This window comes from Tasmannia lanceolata, unplaced genomic scaffold (genome assembly GCF_043159265.1).
Source record: "Tasmannia lanceolata isolate RefF3 unplaced genomic scaffold, GAP_Taslan_0.1 ptg000019l, whole genome shotgun sequence".
Taxonomy (NCBI): Eukaryota; Viridiplantae; Streptophyta; class Magnoliopsida; order Canellales; family Winteraceae; genus Tasmannia; species Tasmannia lanceolata.
The window spans coordinates 9,190,268-9,205,766 of NW_027518696.1; the positions used below are offsets into that span (position 1 = coordinate 9,190,268).

At 39.1% G+C, this 15,499-nt stretch overlaps 1 protein-coding gene across 1 annotated transcript; it reads left to right on the top strand.

Moving 5' to 3' along the window:
- The first annotated feature begins 9,838 nt into the window (after nucleotides 1-9,838).
- LOC143853338 (aldehyde dehydrogenase 22A1-like) lies at nucleotides 9,839-14,834 on the top strand. Its single transcript, XM_077363075.1, has 8 exons — nucleotides 9,839-9,856; nucleotides 10,104-10,199; nucleotides 10,402-10,539; nucleotides 11,267-11,482; nucleotides 11,598-11,789; nucleotides 14,094-14,237; nucleotides 14,340-14,543; nucleotides 14,642-14,834. Exons 1-7 carry the CDS (start codon nucleotides 9,854-9,856, stop codon nucleotides 14,493-14,495), a joined length of 945 nt encoding a protein of 314 aa, XP_077219190.1. The 5' UTR covers nucleotides 9,839-9,853; the 3' UTR covers nucleotides 14,496-14,543; nucleotides 14,642-14,834.
- The last annotated feature ends 665 nt before the right edge of the window (nucleotides 14,835-15,499 follow it).

Sequence of the window (15,499 nt, forward strand, 5' to 3'; positions counted from 1 at the left end):
TATATGTGCAAACAAAATTTCAACTATTAAATGCATACCCTTGTTAATCAGCAGCTATGGACATTTCCATGAAAATTTTCCATTTAGCCTAATACAGATGAGCCATAGCAGTTTTTATTTCAGCACAGTAGAGAAAAAAGCCATATATGTTCAATATTCATTTGCTCATCTAATTGGTTTGGAATACACAAGCAGATGACAACTTTTCCCTTCTCAATAATGATAAAATCACCATTTTAATACCAACTATCAAATGACCGATGAAATGCGCTACAAAATAATTTCAAAACCAATACCCTTAAAGCATATACTGTAGATTTCAAATTGAAATTTCAGCTATATATATTTGTATTGATAATATTAAATTTAAGCAAAACCTCGTAACAACTGGTTGCATTGGCAATCTTGAAAATAAGTCAGTCTTGACAATATTAAAAATCACCAATAAGACAACGAGGGGAACAATTGAATTATCCTACCATATGAATAACCAAACCTTCCAAACCCCATTCAGCTCAAATGATCGTATAACAAAGAAGAGACTGAACATTCTATCATATGTCTGATATTATAGATTTAGCTGAACTGAAATCGAGCATTCATATGATAATATGAGCACAACTGAACTGAAGTTGACCAAAACAGAAATATACGCAACTTGTACACAATTTCATTCAATATTTCTTAGCATTAAATGATCACTAGGATAATTCAGTAAACGATGCAAATACACTACAAGTACTTGAAACTATTTTATGCCAATACCGAGGATCCATAGCAAACATTCCCATGGTACAACATCAATACTACCACCCCAAAGGGAAGCTACACTTGCAGTTCTAATTATCTACCATACAATTTTGAATGACAGTATTCAGGCTCATTTTCAATTGATCCCTCGAACAGGCTAACATCATCATCATTTTTTTTATTCTACTAACAGAACTTCACAAACAACATGATGATGTAATAAATAATGATGAAACATATTACTAACTTCAAACCTAGCCATCAGGTTAAGCATAACAAAAGATTAGGAATTTAAGACACAAACTGAATATATCCGACATTCTCCTATTAGGCATTCAAATGTCAACCAACCAAGAATATTTATCTCTGAAACATGCCAATAGTTATACTTATGAACCAAAATTTTCCTTTGAATAATCTGTTACATTAAAGAGACCAACTACTTGTAGACACCCTCATTTTGCTACACTTTAACCAACAATAACCTAATATATTGATCCATGGAATTTCATTGGTAAAATATGCATCCTCAAATTTTCTAAAAACCAAAATGATAAAGAGATGTACCTGGTAAGATGATTAGATCCGAAAAATTGAAAAAATGCCCTGATTAGTGACTATAGAGTATTAAATCCATGTAAGAGTCCATCTATCATGGATTTATATGTTTTAGGTCATTAATGTCTCGATCTGACTTTACGGATCTTCAATCGGGACAAAATAAGCTAGGGTCACTTCACAGCCCGGGCCCTGATTCCATTTCGAGACTCGATTTCCGTAAATCTTCATATCAAGGGCAGATCTTGACCTGGGTGTATTTCTTTACCAAGGATTTGTGATCATTTAGTCAAAATAATATCAATCAAGGCTAATCTCAAATCCGGATTAAACATTGGGTTACTTAACTAAGCAAAAAAACTAGTGAAAAGTCACGGATCAAGGCGGGATAAGCGAGATCCGTCGGAATCATTAAATCATTGATAACAAAACTTGTTGATGGCTCAATCATTGTCAATATCATGGTTTAATGGTTTTAACCGTTGACCCAAAGTTGATCGAATCGGTTGGTTCGTTTAGATCGCCGATCCGCTCGATATTTGGAAAAAACGATCTACAGGCGGAGATCGGGGGCCCTCATTGGTCGAAAATTTCAAAATCAGTATTTCTATGGCAATATTGGGCTTAAAAGAAAGAGGAAAAATCAATGATTCCAACGGCGAAAGAATTATCGAAATCGGACTTCAAAATCTCCTAAAAACCGCATTTTTCGATTTTCACATTCAAAATATTTGGAAAATCTTTGACAAAGATTCTAGGAGATTTGGTGGCATCATCTCATCCATTCTTTTGATCCCCTAAGAATTGCAATTGATCTCAACCACCCAATCTTAATCCATATCTTTGCAAAGATTTCAGGATATTTGGAGACCCCATCTCGCCCGTTCTTTCGATCACATGGAGATTGCAGTTAATCTAAGCCATCCAAGCTGTAGCCATTCTCAACAAAGGCAACCAAATTGGACATTTCCATTGTCTTGAAATTTGATTCCAAATCCACAAAGATTCCAAGGACAAGTGGCATCATCCTGGACCTTGATTTGTTCCTAAATCTTTAGTGCTTGATCCTGGCCACATAAATGCTTGCCATTTTGAACATAGCCATGGCCTAAATGGAAGATGCCAAAGAAGAGGGAGAATATTCTAGAAAAAATCAATCTTGGCCATTATTTCCCCTTCCTTTTTCCATCACTCAATCTCCACCCTACACCTCTAGGCCCTAAAGATGGCAACCTGGCTCATCCCTCACCTATAAATACCCATGCTATCTTCTTTCTCAAGGGAGGGAATAAGACTCAAAGAGAACTACTAGAGAAATCCTCCATATCCCCGTCTTCAAATCTTGTCCTATTCAAAGGATACCCAAAATCTCCATCACTTTTTAAGAGGCAAAGGAGAGAGGATCGACATCAAACAACGGGAGAGGTTGGTTTATTTGCTATTATTTAAGTTTAAGATTCATATTAAATTAGAATTCATGTAGGAGCTAGATTTCATGGTCATCTTATTCATGCACCCACATTCATGTTCATCTCTCATCTTCTTTTATGTTAGAATCATATTAATGAAAATTTCATAATCATAGGATGCATCTCTCATCTCTCTCAATCTATCTTCTTTTATTTTATTTTTACAATCCGAAGCCCTCTAGAACCTACTCCATTATCAATCGGCCACTACCCTAAGCCCGCACCCTGGTTCACACTTTGCTTCCCCCTGGCTACCCCCTGGTTGTACCCTGGTTCACCCTGGTTCACACCCTGGTTCACATCCTGCTTCCCCTTGGTTAGCCCCTGGTTGCACCCAGATTCGCCGCTGGTTGCACCCTGGTTCCCTGCTGGTTCGCACCCTGGTTTCCTGCTAGTTCGCACCCTGGTTCCCTGCTAGTTCGCACCCTGGTCGCACCCTGGTTCACACCCTGGTTGTACCCTAGTTCGCACCCTGGTTCACCCTGGCCCGCACCCTGGTTCACACCCTGGTTCACCCCGGCCCGCACCCTGGTTCCCCATGGTTAGCCCCTGGTCCACACCCTGGTTCGCACCCTGGTTGTACCCTGGTTGTACCCTGGTTCGCACCCTGGCCCGCACCCTGGTTCACACCATGGTTCCCCCTGGTTAGCCCCTGGTTAGACCCTGGTTCACACCCTGGTTGTACCCTGGTTCGCACCCTGGTTCATCCCAGCCCGCACCCTGGTTCACACCCTGGTTCCCCCTGGTTAACCCCTGGTTCGCACCCTGGTTCACCCTGGTCCGCACCCTGGTTCACACCCTGGTTCCCCCTGGTTAGCCCCTGGTTAGACCCTGGTTGCACCCTGGTTCACACCCTGGTTGTACCCTGGCCCGCACCCTGGTTCACACCCTGGTTCCCCCTGGTTAGCCCCTGGTTAGACCCTGGTTCGCACCCTGGTTCACCCTGGTCCGCACCCTGGTTCACGCCCTGCTTCCCCCTGGTTAGACCATGGCTAGTCTCGGGTTTGCTCCTAAGTTAGACCCGACTCACTTTACCCTAACCATTAACCCCACCTAAGCCCGAACCCATAGCCACTACCCGAACCTTGTATCAGCCACACAAACCCGAACCCCGCAATATGATCCCACAAACCTCGGACCCGCAACCCGACCCAACCCGGTTCAGCCCCAACTCGGTTTAACCCAACCCCAACTCGGTTTAGCTTAGCCCAACCCGGTTCAGCCTAGCCCAACCCGATTCGGATCCGTAACCCGATCCCATCCTATACCCGTAGCCCAGCAGCCCCTCACATCTCAGACCCCCATTACCCAAGGTCATCAACTCCTTATTCCATTACCTATAGCTATTGGCACCCTCATTCCATCGTCCATAATCATCAGCCCCATTACACACAGTCATACATCAATAGACCCCACTTTATTAGCTAAATCTAATCCAATGAAACTAACCCCATCAGACCCCATCTTATTAATAATAGCTACGCCTTATCCATCCTTCATCAGCCATAACCCATGCCCATACCATACCATAGCCATGTCTCATGCTTTATTCATCCGGTCACTCCCACCATGCATCGGGTATCGTCAGACCCCGTCTTTGTTTCCATACCCACCATACCACATCCATTATAATAATACAATAAATCCGCCGAACCCCACAATCAGACCCACAACCCGATCCTAATCCCAACTCAGCCACGGCCTACTTGGCCTTACCCGAACCCCGGACTCATTCGCCTTGGACCCAAGCTGGACCCCATACCTGAGCCCAAATTGCACCCAACTTGAACCTAACCCGAGCCAGCCCGGGTCCCACCCAAGCTGACCTAAGTCCAACTCGGACCAACCCAGTCCAATCCCACGTAATCCGGTCTAACTCGGACTCAACCTTATTCAGCCCGGTTCAGTCAACTCAAGCAAACCCAAACCGCAACCCGAGTCAACCAGAGTCAACCCAAGTCAAATCGACTCGACCCAAGTCAACTCAATCCAACCTAACTCCCACCTAAACCAAGTTGACTCACTCCTACAAGCCAAACCAAGTCTCACCGAGTCACATCCCTACATGCTAAACCGAGCCGCAACCGTGTTGTACCCTCCCGTCACCCCAACCGAGTTACATCTTATTTTAATTCAACCAAGCTACACCGTCAATCTCAAATCTAATTCGAAGTTCCAAAATCCAGATGTCCAATTCCAAGATCCAAGCCCGAGTTTCCAATCCAAGTTCTCATTTCATTCTCAAACCCATTGGAACTACGTGTGGCTTGATCCCCATCACGGGGTACGTAGGCAACTTGGCACTCCCAAGTTCAGCCGCACATTTCCACACCTTTCCGCACATTTTCGCTCCTTTCTTCTGCCTCTTTCATTTTCGACACCCTTCTTCATCTCTTCCATTCCCTTTTCACCCTTTCCTTTTCCTTAAACCGTTTTGCATATTAGATGTTTCCTTTTGCTTAGTCGCATGATTAATTGCATGTTTAGATTTCTTTATTTATTATTTGTCCTCATCATATGCTTAGAAATCACATGTTTAGCCATCTTACTAGTTGTTTGCTTTGGTTTGCATGCTTAGTTACTTTGTTGAATTCAGAACTCTTTGGAATTAAAGAAAAAAACCTTAAAGAATCTAAGAACTTACATCAAATTGGAAAACTTCAATTCAAAATCAAAACCTCCAAATTCTTAAGTTTTAGGTTCTAGGATTGAAAAACTTAGAAGTGGCACTCTAGGTTTTCAAAATAGAATTCTTAGAATCCAAAGTTCACAAATATACTAAAAATGTAACTTAGGTCTATTGCATTAAATCTAGGTTCATATAGCATACGTCACTCCACCTCAAATCAATTAATCAAATTCAACTCAAGTCAGATCTCCTCAATCTCAAAACAATCACATAGGCACATAGGCATGTAGTTGCATGTAGGATGCACTCCTAACCCGCATGAGTCTAAACTGTGAACAGCTAAAAAAATTAGAATGCATCTAGGTTAATAAAGTTCACATTCACCCCCTTTCTTAAACCTAAATAATTAAAGCTTTCAAAAGTTAGGCAAGGTCGGTGCTGTACACTTCGTGCGGTACACCTTCCGACTTCGTAACCAGGTAACTTACCCAGAATTCGAAGCGTAGGTCAAATTAACAGAGTTAATCATGGGTCCTAGATCCCTAATCTAGGTGGCGACTCTGGTCAGTTGCTTCTTTCGTGAAGTTAGGATTTTTATCCTAAATTTATGGGAAAAGCAATCATATTTAAATCTAATGGACAAAGGCGCTATCATCATAAAAAAAAACACACCCTTGTGGGACCGACCTCCGGGATGGGATCCACACTACTATTGTGAAAATAGGACTTAATCAAAGAATTCACAAATGACTCCACATCCTGCAATTAACTTAAATGATTCTGAAATGCTATATATATATATATATATATATATATATATATATATATATATATATATATATATATAATCAAATGAAGTTTAAATCTAAGGAATCCATGCTTGTACCCAAGGAATTACAAAGTCAGCAAGGGGTGATACAAAACTCCACTAACAAAACCTGAGAAGTACAGATATCTGGCAAAACAAGTGAGGGAAAATAAAATACAGAATCTGTTGCTAAATTAAACGTGAATAAAGAACTTCCACTAGATAATACAGAGAATAAAGTTTTGAAAGTCACATTAGAACTTGAGAGATCTATCATAAGCAACTCAAAACGAAACAATTGTTTATAGGAAAACACCAGTGAAGCATCAGCTCATACAATGAAAAATCGCATTCAACTCATACAGCCATTAACATCAGCTCATATAGTCATTATACCACAGACATCTCATTCTAAAAAAAAAATGAGATACAGACCTTATGCCACATAATAATAAAAATACAAATAAAAATACAAGCACTTCTTTTGACATTAAAAAAAATATATATATTTTTCATGTAGGCCTACTTCAAATTATCAACCAAAGATAGCTTTGTTTTAACAGTAGTATAGTCACAAGCACTAGATTTCAACGACAACTCACAACTTTCAACTTGGGAATAACAGCAATGAAGAATCTCTGAATTTTCTTCAGATTTTCTTTAATTAGAAATCACCTGCTACTTGCTTAAGTATCAGACCCTCTGGAAACTCATTATTATTAATTTTTTTTTTCTGTTTTGGATATGAAAAATCAAGGATCTCTTTTATTAGATCAAAAATTCTCTCAGCTCTTTTCTTTCTCTCTGAGCTTAGCAATGGTAAAAAGAATTTGATAGAAATCACAGAAATTTGGCAAAACCCTTCATAGTCCGATAAATCTAATGCAATTTGACCATAAAAATCCATATAACGGACCAATCAACCACACAAGAATATTTGCAGAGATCAAAAGATAGATCTAAAATTTAACCACTCAGATCGAGATTTGTTTATATAGCCACAGAAAGAAAATAACCAGATCTCATGTTTCGTGAGAAATAGCTCAAGGATTTGAGATTTTAAAGTCCGGATCTAAGATTGAACTAAAATTTTAACATAAAAACCATCTGGAAGTAAATCACTAGATAAGAGAATCATTTAAAAGGATCAAGTACATAAAAAAAAATATCATCATCTAATCTTAGCAATATGAACACAAAGTAACAAACAAAATTATACTTCAAAATTCAAATTAAAGTAGCGAGATACCTTGAATATGCTCTGATCCTTCTTTTCTTCCTCTATATTATGCTTAGATCCATGCTCTTCTCCTTCAACACTGAGATTTATAGACACGGATTTGATGAAATCTGCCGGATCTGAAATGATTCCACCAGATCTGCGACAACTCCACCGGGCTTGGCTGATATGGATCAAATTCCTTAATCTACCGCCTCTTAACCCCAAATAATCAGATTAGAAATTTCAATTTAACGAAACAAAGAGATTTAAGCCTACGAGACGCATATTTCTGAGAAAAGATGGCATAGATTTAGGGTTTCTAGCCTGAATGATATAGATCTGAGATGTAGAAGACTAGAAAGAAGAAATTATTGCAGAGAAAATGAAGTGGATCGGAATTCGGTAAAAATCTGCTGGAGAAGATCGGAGATCTGAGAAGAAGAAAACCACCGGAATATGATTGGAGATCATTCGCCGGAATATGACCGGAGCTTTGGGGGAAGATAATCGGATTTCGTTGGAAGTCAACGAAATTACTGAAGTTTCTCAGATCTAGTGGAAATGGTTGCAAAGGATAAAGGAATTAGAGGTACCGATGACGGCGGTAGAGAATGTTTGAAATCGAATGAAGAGGAGTCGATGGAGAAGAAAGTGAAGGTAACGATGAGGATCGGAGTCGATCAGAGCTCCGGCAAACACACCGGAAAATGATCGGAGAAGGATTTCACTCTCTCTCTCTCTCTCTCTCTCTCTCTCTCTCTCTCTCTTTGAAAAAAACGAAGAATCTCTTTTTTCTTTTTCTTTTTTATTTTTCACATATATATGAAAATAATGGCTGCTGATATTGGCACTCCCCATTTGATGGGCGCACAAATATTGATGAGCACACGAATCGGCTTCGTCTCAGACGAGCTAATTCACCCCCCTTTACACATAAATGATATATTTACCTCCTTTTTTTTCATGGACAGCCCCCTTTTCAGATGAATCACCCTCCTTTTAGGTTTGTACTACTCATATTCTCTCGGCTCGTTCACTGAGCAAACGCGCTCGGATCTCGATAAAATTTTACGGAGACCTACAGGAGACCTTAAGCTACTCTAGGGTTCAATTTGGGATCCCAACTAACTGATTTGACGAGGCTTCGCACAAGTGACGCGAACTCGGGTCCGGTCAATATGGGGTGTCTACACTCACCTTTAGATTAAAGGACCAAGTTAGTTTCAAGATATCTCTCCACGCAGTCAACCCATTTTTCTTATATTCATCATTTGGTTCCCACCCACCCGGAATACATCCATACTTACTACAGATCACCTTAGCCCATAAATTAGACTGCTCTTCCCCAAATCTCCACAACCATTTCCCCAATAAAGCATGGTTAAACTCCCTAAACCTCCTAATGCCCAAACCTCCAAACTTTATAGGTACATATACATCCCTCCAGTTTACCAAAGAGATTCCTTTCCTCTCCTCATTCCCACCACACAAAAATCTACGCTGGATTTTTTCAATACGCAAGGCAACACTAACCGGACACATGAAAAGCCTTAATCAATACCAACCTACCTCCCCTAGACACAATAGTCCCACAAAAAATTGGCTACTCAAAGAAGATGATGCAATATGGTCCCACCTAAATTTGCCACATAGAAAACATCAAGGGTTTCGCCTGAATTTGCCACACAGTATTGATTGTGGATCCCACCATGAATGTCTCTTTTATTGGAAGTGGTATATTCGCCTCCTTTTCTTCCTGGCGCTACCCCATCTAGTATATTTATGACGATACAACTCCTTTTACACTACAAGAGAGGGTGGAAATATCATTTCCCCCCACTAAAAACTAGGGGAATTTTGGGTTGGTGTGATCAAAACTAAAAACCGGGAGCGATTGTGCCGGCTCTGAATTCTGAAATGATTAGGGAAAATCGTAATGATTAGGTTAAATCGTATCCTCAGAAGTTGCCCCCCCCCCAAAGAATTATTTTTTATTCTAACAAAAGTAGGATCATTTTTAAAATGAGAAAGCATCAAAGTAAAAAATTTTAGGCAAAAAGGTTAATGACTTTAGAATTGATTGAAGGGCATTTTCGGCAAAACAAGTTTGGTATAGTATTTATGGACCTTTAGGAAATATTTTTGAAAACATTAAACTTTTTTGGCCATTTCATAATTTTCAATGACTAATTAATATTTTGCAAATGAAGGATGTTTATGCAACTTTTGTTTTCCGGATCACCCGCATTGGGCAAAATTCTGATGTCAATTGACATTTTCTTAGTTGCTTCTATCCCTTCAGTTGATTTGTTAATTAGGTTGACCTATTAAAGAAATCATTTGAAGGGGCAATGCCATCTGGTTACTCTTAAGGTAGTTTTGGTCATATTCAGAGATTTGCGAAGCTTTAGTGTAATATGGTAAGATATCAGGGGGTCTGAATTCTATCTTTTTTCTTTTCTATGGTCAACGACACATTCTATGGCTGTTGAAAGAAAAAAAGGAATGTAATATTGGGGCATGATACCCTTTTACCCAATATGATTATTTGGTAGCTTGTTGATTTTATACGTCCTCAACATGCTATTGATTAGATTTCTTGAGTTGGTGAATACTTCTTTATTTCTATGTTCATTTTCACTGACATTTAGTTTTCTTATCCCACAGATCATGGCAAATGCTGCTGAGACACTGATACCGGTTACCCTTGAGCTTGGTGGAAAAGATGCATTCATTGTGTGTGAGGATGTTGATGTGCCTCATGTATGAAATTTTCTTTTCCTATAGTTTTGTACCAGTACCTAGTAGTCATGGATATTCCTGTGCCCTTGAGATATTTGAAATTTCTAGTACTTTTGGATCAAGATATATTTTTTCTTTCTGTTTGCTTAAACATCTTTTGGTAGAATTTCACTGATTGTTTATCTTGTGGGTAGAATTTCACAAATTTTCGTCCGTCATGTAGGTTGCACAAATAGCAGTTAGAGCTGCTCTTCAATCTAGTGGGCAGAACTGTGCTGCTGCTGAGAGGTTTTATGTGCATAGTGGTATTTATTCAACTTTTGTTGCTCAAGTTGTCAAAATCGTAAAATCTGTCTGTGTTGTAAGTATTCCATTCTGCCTCATTTTATAGGAGATTCTGTTGATGTTTTAGGTCTTGCATTTTTTTAAATAAATAAACAAGTTTGTTATGCGAACCCAATTCTTATGTTCTCTTTCAATTATGCTTTTATTGCCGTAATCTAATTCTTAATGAAATATCTTTTTTTTTACAAACCCTCAAACCTCCAAGTTTTCATGCACTGAAATTTTAACAGAACCCTACATTGCCTGGGATAATTAAAAAAAAAGGGCTGATAAGTAAAAGAGAATCATCCCGTGCCAAAATTCTGATGCTAAACCTTTATTCTTGTAAAACTACTAGGTTTTGTATTCAAACATTTGTTTTTCTGTAAAGTGGTAGCCCAAAATTTTTTTTTTTGACATTTTACAAAGGTTCATTTTGCAGCTTTGTAATACATAAAGCTAATTTCGTTCGATGAGCACATCAACTTTTCTTCTCTTAATTGTGAATTCTCAGCTCCACTGGTCCCATGAAACTGCGTAAGGGTGTTTAGTCAATACTTAATCTGGTCACACCAGTGGATTGGTTCCATTCCAATTTGCTTCAACCATGTCTTTGTAACTGTTTGTATGTGGAGGTTGTAGAACTGTGTAGGATCTTAATCAACCTACTTCACACATATTTGCATAGGATGTGCAGACTTCATAGTTAAATTCATTTTCGTGAGTAAAATTAAAATATTTTCATTAACTGATCACCTATGTAGGGTCCGCCACTAGCTGGAAAGTATGATATGGGAGCAATATGTTTGCAAGGGCATGCTGACAAGCTTCAAAATCTTGTGAATGATGCCTTGGAAAAAGGTGCTGTAATTGTTGGTAGAGGAAGCTTTGGCAACTTGAGTGAAGATGCTGTTGATCAGTACTTTCCACCTACAGTTTTAGTGAATGTCGACCACACGATGAAGTTGATGCAAGAAGAGGTAGTTTCTAATTTATTTTTTTTGAATAATTGGTAGCTTTCTATTGCTATAAACTTATTCATATTATGGTTCCATGAAAGTGCACTTTAATAAAGTTGGATTTGACTCTCCACAGGCCTTTGGACCAATCATTCCAATAATGAAATTCAGCTCTGATGAAGAGGCTATTAAGCTTGCAAATGACACAGTATATGAGCTCGGTTGTGCGGTGTTTTCAGGCAGCCAACACCGCGCTAAAGAAATAGCCTCCCGCTTACATTGTGGAGTTGCCGCAATCAATGATTTTGCATCAAATTACATGCGTCAGGTAAGTCCTTGATACTAATGCATGGCTGCACAGTTTCTCCATTTCTTCATTACTTTTAAGGTCCGTCGATTCCTCAAATATAATTTATTTCAAATGGTTCTCCGTGCTTCTTCACTCATGAAAAGAAAGTTTGCTTTTGATGTTTAATTGAACAAGGGTTTTCCGGACTTCAGAGTACCAAAGAAGCTGAGGCTTTATAGGGTCAAAACTTTGAAGCTTATTATATGGTCAAAACTAGCCTTAGGTTTTGATTGCAGTTGGTCCACTGTTCCCTTTATTCACTACATATTGCCTTTACAAGCCTGAAGAGTATGTGTTGGCGTTTCTCATGTCTGCCATGTTGTAAATGCACACGTTTTCAAAATGATTAATAAATGCACATTTCTGTCTTCGGTTTTCATGGACAACAGTGTATACACAGCTATAAAGGAATTGTGCAAAATCAAGTGAAGAAAGTAGTAGCAACTAAATGCATTTCCGTTGTTTTCCATTGGAAAGAAAGAACAGGGTTTTGATTTTAAGCAACATCTGGAGCAATTTATCTGGTTTATCAACAGAACAGTGGCTCTTTGATCACTACGTGTGTACGTCTCGGCTTCTTCTTTGATGTTCGTTATTTCCTTTTTATTCAATCTTCCTCATTTCTTGTCCCCCACTATTTTCATCATCTTGGTTACCAATTCCAACACATTCTTATGCAAGTGAAGTTTATGGTCACAAGTAGGTTAAGTAAATTCTGCAATGATGGTTGACTGAAAACCAAAAGTATGCCTGAAACTGATAGAAATATCATGCGAACGTCCTTAGTGGGACTATGAGGTTGCTTTTGTCTGGAAATATGGCAACCAGGTTCATTGTTATATATAATTATTTTAGTAGTTTAAATCAAAATCTGGGCCATGTGAAAGGAACATGTGAAAAATATTTTTTAAGTGTAATTCAAGATCTTTCTAAATTGGAAATTTCCTAAGTAGGGAAAGCATATTTTTTCTATGATTTGGCCAACATGTTGAATTTATTGCCGACACGACACCCGTGTCCTCACGTGTTGACATTCCGTTAGACACTTTTAAGTGCACTGCTAGAAGTATCAGTAACTTTATATGTAAGTATGTGTATGCGTGTGACACTATTTTTAGATTTTTAGGGGTAGCCATGTCAGATACCTCGTATCTGTGTCGAAACTCGGCACACAAATCCGTGTCCACAAATCATGATTATATGTACTTTCTCTTTTAGCCCTGCCCCCGTTTCTAACTTTTTGGAGTTTGCCGTGTCCGACACTCCGTGTCCGTGTCGACACGCGACACTCGTGTCCATGTCCACAAATTATAGATATTTTTTTGGCTTGGATTGGTGAAGTGTACTAGGGGAAAGAGTCCATAATTCCCAACTAGCACCATGCCCATTGTGATGCATGGGGCTGAACATTGTTTTTGAGACTACAGCTACATTGATTGGACAAGTAACTTTGAAATGAAATGTATCTTAACTACACACAAACTTTTACATTGGCTTGTCAACTGTAAAACCCATCTATCACATAAGTGTCTTCAACCACATCAACACACATGCAACATGAGCCGACTCACTAGAACTTGCAATGGCATTCTGCTTCTTGCTCTTCAACTCACACGCCTCCCCCCACCCCACCAAAAGGTACAATCTTCTATATTCTAGAGTCTCTTACACTGGTTGAAAACGTTCATGGAGAATTAAAAGGTCGTGGAATCAAATACTGGTACCTATTACACTGATGTGGTAATCAAGCAACGACACCAATTATTAAAAATAGAAATCCTGAAGTGAAAGTGTTTGAAACGCATACTATGAATATGGGTCTTGTTAAGTTAGAGGAAAACTGGTCTTTTAGGCCAAATGGAAGATGTTGGGATTTTATGTGGCCTTGGAAGCCATTTTATGTTGCATACCTTAATGTCCATCATGCGATTGATGTAAATTATTGAACATCCTTTGAGCTAGTGTGACCGTTATTTCCACAGTAAGCGGGGTGTTGGGAATGCGTACTGAACTGATTGAGCACAGACAAGTCCCTGACACTGGATTGGGATTTTTTTTTTGGGGGGGTTTTGTCTCTCACTCTTTCTTGCAGTTTTGTACATTTACTTAACTTCCTTGCAACTTCTCTATTTGTGGTGGAGTCCTACTAGATGTACCTTCATCACACTAATTTGTCAATATTATAGAAATCTAATTCTGACACCATCCTTGATAGTTGCTTTTAGTTTAACGCATTTATCCACTGAATAATCATTGTGTGTTTTCTTCTTTTTGGAAATGTAGTCCCTACCATTTGGGGGTGTGAAACACAGCGGATTTGGAAGGTTTGCTGGCGTAGAAGGATTGAGAGCTTGCTGTCTCGTAAAGTCAGTTGTAGAGGATAGATGGTGGCCATACATCAAAACCAAGATTCCAAAGCCGCTTCAGGTCTGTAACAGGAGAATTTTGTTTTAACACAAACAAAATTTCTCGAAAATTACTGATGTTATTTATTTGTTTTTTTTTTCTTTTTTTGTTGGCCAACCATAGTACCCTGTCGCGGAGAATTGCTTTGAGTTTCAGGAGTCTCTTGTTGAAGTTCTCTATGGCTTGAGTGTGTGGGACCGACTGCGGGCGTTGGTTAATGTCTTAAAGATCCTTTCTGAGCAGAATTCTCCTGCCAGTACTGTGAAGAGGAACCTATGAGTTCATGATCGAGGCCAGCTTGGCTCATCAAAGTTGTTCAATGTGTTGGTGGGTATACTGAATTTAGTTTCAAGAGCTGTTGGTCATCAATTGTGTTCTCCTTGTTCCATACCATGATACTTTCTACTTTCTTGGTGCTGGGTTAGCTCCTCAAGCATTGCAATCCTTGCAGGTAGTGGACCGCTACCACAAGGGTCAACCCATATCCATGACTCAATCCCCTGAGGTGTATCCACATGTGAAGTTGATTGGTCATGCTAGGCTTGGAATAGCTTTGAATCTTCCCCAGGTTATAAGTTCCTCAAAAATGACAAAAATTAACCAACATAGAGAAGATGTTTTAAGCCTACAGCCAGAGAAAATATTTTACTCTCCTTTTCTTCTCGTTTCTTTTATTTATTGTCCTTTTTCAATCCATTATAAGGTATCTTTTATTCCTTCAAGGACTGAGATTCAATTGCAGACCTTTTGATATTTGAGAAAATGGATGGGTGCAAAATTGGCAAGTTGGCCCTTTTTGATAAACATTAACTAGACCAGTTCAGCTATAGTAATTTGCACTAGAAAGAGTTTTATATGATGTACTTGAGATTATTAGTTATTCTCTCTATTTTTTTTTATGAAAAATTTCAGCGAGTCTGGCCCTTTTTGATAAACATAAACTAGGCCAGTTCAGCTATAGTAATTTGCCCTAGAAAGAGTTTTATAGATTGAGAACATGAGATTATTAGTTGTTCTCTTTATTTTCGTTTTTATGAAAAATTTCAGCTGGCAATGTCAAAATCTTAACTTTTCTCAGACAATTTTAGGTTCCTGTGGGACCCGATCCCGCGAGAGGGGTGGGGCGCGAGCCGCCACACTCTCTCTTGGTCTCTCGTACCCACGCGATTGGCGTGTGCATTTTATTATTGGTTTTAATTCATCTTTTACGTGAACTTGGGATCACTAAGGCAATCCGAATTCCACACAAAAGAGACTGACAGAGTCGCCACCTAGATGTGGGA

Excerpts from the sequence above, each read along its gene's own strand:
- LOC143853338 (XM_077363075.1), top strand. Across the intron at positions 11,483-11,597 it reads TGAAGTTGATGCAAGAAGAG|GCCTTTGGACCAATCATTCC; the intron begins GTAGTTTCTAAT and ends GACTCTCCACAG. Across the intron at positions 14,238-14,339 it reads AGATTCCAAAGCCGCTTCAG|TACCCTGTCGCGGAGAATTG; the intron begins GTCTGTAACAGG and ends GGCCAACCATAG.